The sequence below is a fragment of the Melanaphis sacchari genome, unplaced genomic scaffold, assembly GCF_002803265.2.
Source record: "Melanaphis sacchari strain LSU unplaced genomic scaffold, SCAv2.0 Contig1_pilon_pilon, whole genome shotgun sequence".
In the NCBI taxonomy this organism is placed as follows: domain Eukaryota; kingdom Metazoa; phylum Arthropoda; class Insecta; order Hemiptera; family Aphididae; genus Melanaphis; species Melanaphis sacchari.
The window spans coordinates 6,214,517-6,218,356 of record NW_020270976.1 but is presented as its reverse complement, the minus strand read 5'-3'; the positions used below and the strand labels follow the sequence as shown (position 1 = coordinate 6,218,356).

The 3,840-nt window shown below is 25.2% G+C and overlaps 1 protein-coding gene across 1 annotated transcript in view; it reads left to right on the top strand.

The window, feature by feature from the left end:
* The first annotated feature begins 808 nt into the window (after positions 1 to 808).
* Positions 809 to 3,840, top strand: part of LOC112593289 — a 3,229-nt gene continuing 197 nt past the window's right edge. Inside the window, exons 1-3 of the mRNA XM_025337654.1 lie at positions 809 to 875; positions 963 to 1,079; positions 3,522 to 3,817. Of these exons, the coding sequence (XP_025193439.1) occupies positions 843 to 875; positions 963 to 1,079; positions 3,522 to 3,817 (446 nt within the window). The 5' untranslated portion in view covers positions 809 to 842. The remainder of the gene's footprint in view (positions 876 to 962; positions 1,080 to 3,521; positions 3,818 to 3,840) is intronic.

Below are 3,840 nucleotides of genomic sequence, written 5' to 3'. Positions count from 1 at the left end.
CCCATTTTTTTTTCATTTTTTTTCTAACTATATCTGATATAGCTTCATAATAACACTGAATTAACGGATAATATTCAAGGTTATATGTAAAGCTTTTTTATTTAGTCATTGGTCATAGTGTTAAAAAAAAATTTCGTTACGTCAATAAATTGTTATCAATTAAATAAATATGAATTTCAAATGTTAAATTTATTCTGATGCAATTTGTAATGTTTTAATCATAATTAATAATACGTAAACAATTTTTTTATGTATTTTTTGATGAGTCAATGACATATTTTAATTTTAATACATCTTTCAATTATTTTCTTGAATACTATTTAGAAATTCTATTAAGTATTCTATTATGTTTTCATTTGAATTTCCAAAAAGATAAAATCCAAGAACTTTAAAATGTATCACTATAAGACCAATATTATAAATAGATCATCACTTGACTCATAACTGTAACATGGAATAATTTTTATTAAGCAAGTAGAATAGATAGGTACACATTTTAGGTACTTTACTTGTATGATAAAATACTTATAAAAATAGCTGAGTCAGCTGATTGTTCTAAAGAAATTGTTTAGCTTTGTATTCAAGTACATGATAGTTATATTTTTAATAAGCTTTAATTTGTTTATAGTTTCCAAGTATTTATCTGATTATAAATGTAGTTATTTTATCTATTAAGTATAAGTTTGTTGGATTAATGAATAATTTTATTTGCTTAATATACTATTGTTACTTATTAGTCACCTAAGATGTATAATAAATAGCTGTTAAAAGTCGCAAAAATCTCATTTTAAATTTTTACTCCATTTTATAACAAGAAGATTATATTATATCCTTATTGTAATATGAACTTATCGCTTAAATATCTTTGCCTGCTGGTAAATATAATTTATTTTTAACTTTTTAATTATTATTTCTTATGCTATACACTATATCTTATACATAATGTATTCCTAATACAATAGACGGCGTTTTTACTTCTTTGGTATTCTAAATCTACTATTGAAGCAAAAGAAATACTTGAATGCGACTTAGAATCTGGCGTATGCAATGGAAAAGATATATACATCAAACAACAACAGGTATATTATTTAACTAATAAAATAATTAATAAACAATATACATGTACTGAGGTACCTATTACATATTTATACTAAAAATGACTTTAAGGTGGCCGGAGCATGATACGTTTTTAGGAGTAGTATTTAGGCATTTAATATAGCATTTATATTTGAGTTGTGTTACTGTGTAAGAAATAAATGAATGTTAGTGTGTGTAATTTGTAAAATTCGCTATCGCGTTCTTGTGCCATCGACACCAACGACTCACCGCCCGCATATCGACCACATTACGTATTTCTAACTACGGACTATGAAGTTTAGATATCTTTTTATACTTCAATAATTTTTTTATGCTAATTAATATTTTAAATATTTTTTCCAGTTTATCACCATAACACAACTCGTCATTTTTATATTCTTTATTAAGGGTTACAAATTCTGATGTGTTATTTTTGCCATCATTACAGAACTCGTCATTTTCATATTGTATAAGAGGAGTTACAAGTTCTGATGTTAAATTATTTTGAAAATTATCTTCCGTTATAATTTGTATATTTGTTGTATTCGAATTTGTTTGATTTACATAATTTATCTACAAAAATTTATAATTTTAGAAAATATAGTATAAACAAAAATAAAGGTTGTATCTATTCGTGGCGATTAGCGCGCACAAAAAAAAAACAATGACAGTGGTTTCTACACGTAAAAATGTAAAATACAAATAGAATAATTTATAATAATTAATAATAATATATAATTATAATAATAATTAATTTAATAGATTTTTTATATTTATAGTTACTTTTTTAAATCCATTTATGTTACTAATATTTCCTTTGTTTTTCTTTCTTTTGGTTAAAAGAGTTTTAGTTTTTTTTCCATAATGCCAGTCTTTTTTTCTGTCCATAATATTAAAGATGACAAATAGTATGTAAGTATAATACAAAAAAATAGGTACTACACGTCGGTTTCAAACAAAAGCAGACGCCAGACTAAGCATAATTAGAATTTCGAAAATTAAAATAAGAATATTACTTTAACTCGCCATAGAATAATAATTTACCGGCGGAGACCAAAACAGGTGCGCTGGGCAAAAATTGTTAATTATTATATTATGTCCACCATCAGTACACGTGTTCTTATCTTATATATTCTAGGAATAATTATTAGCAATTTATTTTCAATTAGGATAAGACCACCGATGTGCCACGCCGATAAATTTCCACACGCGTAGGCACATGTCAATATTTTAGATTTTGTCAAATTTACGCCATGCCATCAAAGGACAAAAATGCCAAAAAATTAGACAAAATTGAGGGACTTCTATCCGACGGATTTTAATTTTGAAAATGAATATCAATTAGTCATTGTGTTAGTTAGGGAATGGCGGAGGGGATTTTGTATATTTAAATTCATTGATAGACAATAAAATATCGACAATTAAAGCATAAGAATTTCGGTATTTTATTTATTTTAAGTACGCCATAACTTTGTGTAAAAATGATAAATTTCCACAAGCATGCTTTAGTAGAGTTGTTGGAGATTTTAAATTAGTTTTTAAAATTAAAATTCGTCAAAACCAAATCCCACAGTTTTGTCTAGCTTTTAGCTTATTTTACGTAATAATTTGTACCTGCTCCAGCCACCTTAAGTGTAAACGATCTGTCCATATCACTAAATGTATTTTATGATTATTTATATTACTAGTGGCAGGAAAAAAATTTAAATTAATAAAATAGTAGATTATTGAATTAGTTTTTTGTAAATATTATACTTATTAATTATTATGTGTTGTTATAATATAATAACAATATATAATATATCTAGTTCTATTAACGTTTAATCTACCTCAGTTTTTGATTGTATTTAATATTAGATTAAAAATTGCTTAAATTATTTAATGATTCTAAAGAAACTTCTAATCTCTCTTTAATTTAGTTATTTTTTGTATTTCTATAGTTTGTAATATGTAGCCAAAGTATTTTCTTTTTCTCTTTTGTAATGCACTTCTTACGTTCACGTAGGTATGTAAACTTATTTAGTAATTTAGGTGTTTTTCTTTAATATTTTGAAAAGTAATGGACATTTTTTATTTTTACATCCTAAATGTACCAAATAGATCCAATTTTCTAACAGAATTCAAAAATTAAATTTAAAATTAATAAGACGGTAGCATTTTTTACTATAAAACGTAAATAGGTATATATACGAAAAAAAAATCAGTATCATTTTAAAATGAATACATTCTTTGCTCCGCCCAAAATCTTAATTAGCACTTCACGAAAATCGAATTGTTTTAAGCATAATGTATTACGTAATACTTATTTTTAGTATTTTATAGGTATTCAAATAATAAATAAATTTTATATTTTAAAATTAGTCATTTACAGTTTACATACTATTTTATTAAATATATTAAAAATTTAATTAATTTATCAAATTTTTCTATGTACACATTATTAGGACCCATCAGGGAAACCACAGCTGATTTCTTCATCGTTAAATCAAAGATCTGTGCGAAGGTCAGTGAATGCACTTGATATTTTTTGGCTAAGAAAAAGAAGAACTACAACGTTTAAGCCAAAAACGAATTCTACACTACAAACCGAATCAACGATTTATCATTCTAATTTTACTACCGAACTATGGAATACAACTACTGCTGCTCCCAATTCAACACATTATTATAATTCGACTACCAAACTATGGAATACAACTACTGTTGCTCCCAATTCAACACATTATTCTAATTTTACTACCAAACTATGGAATACAACTACTG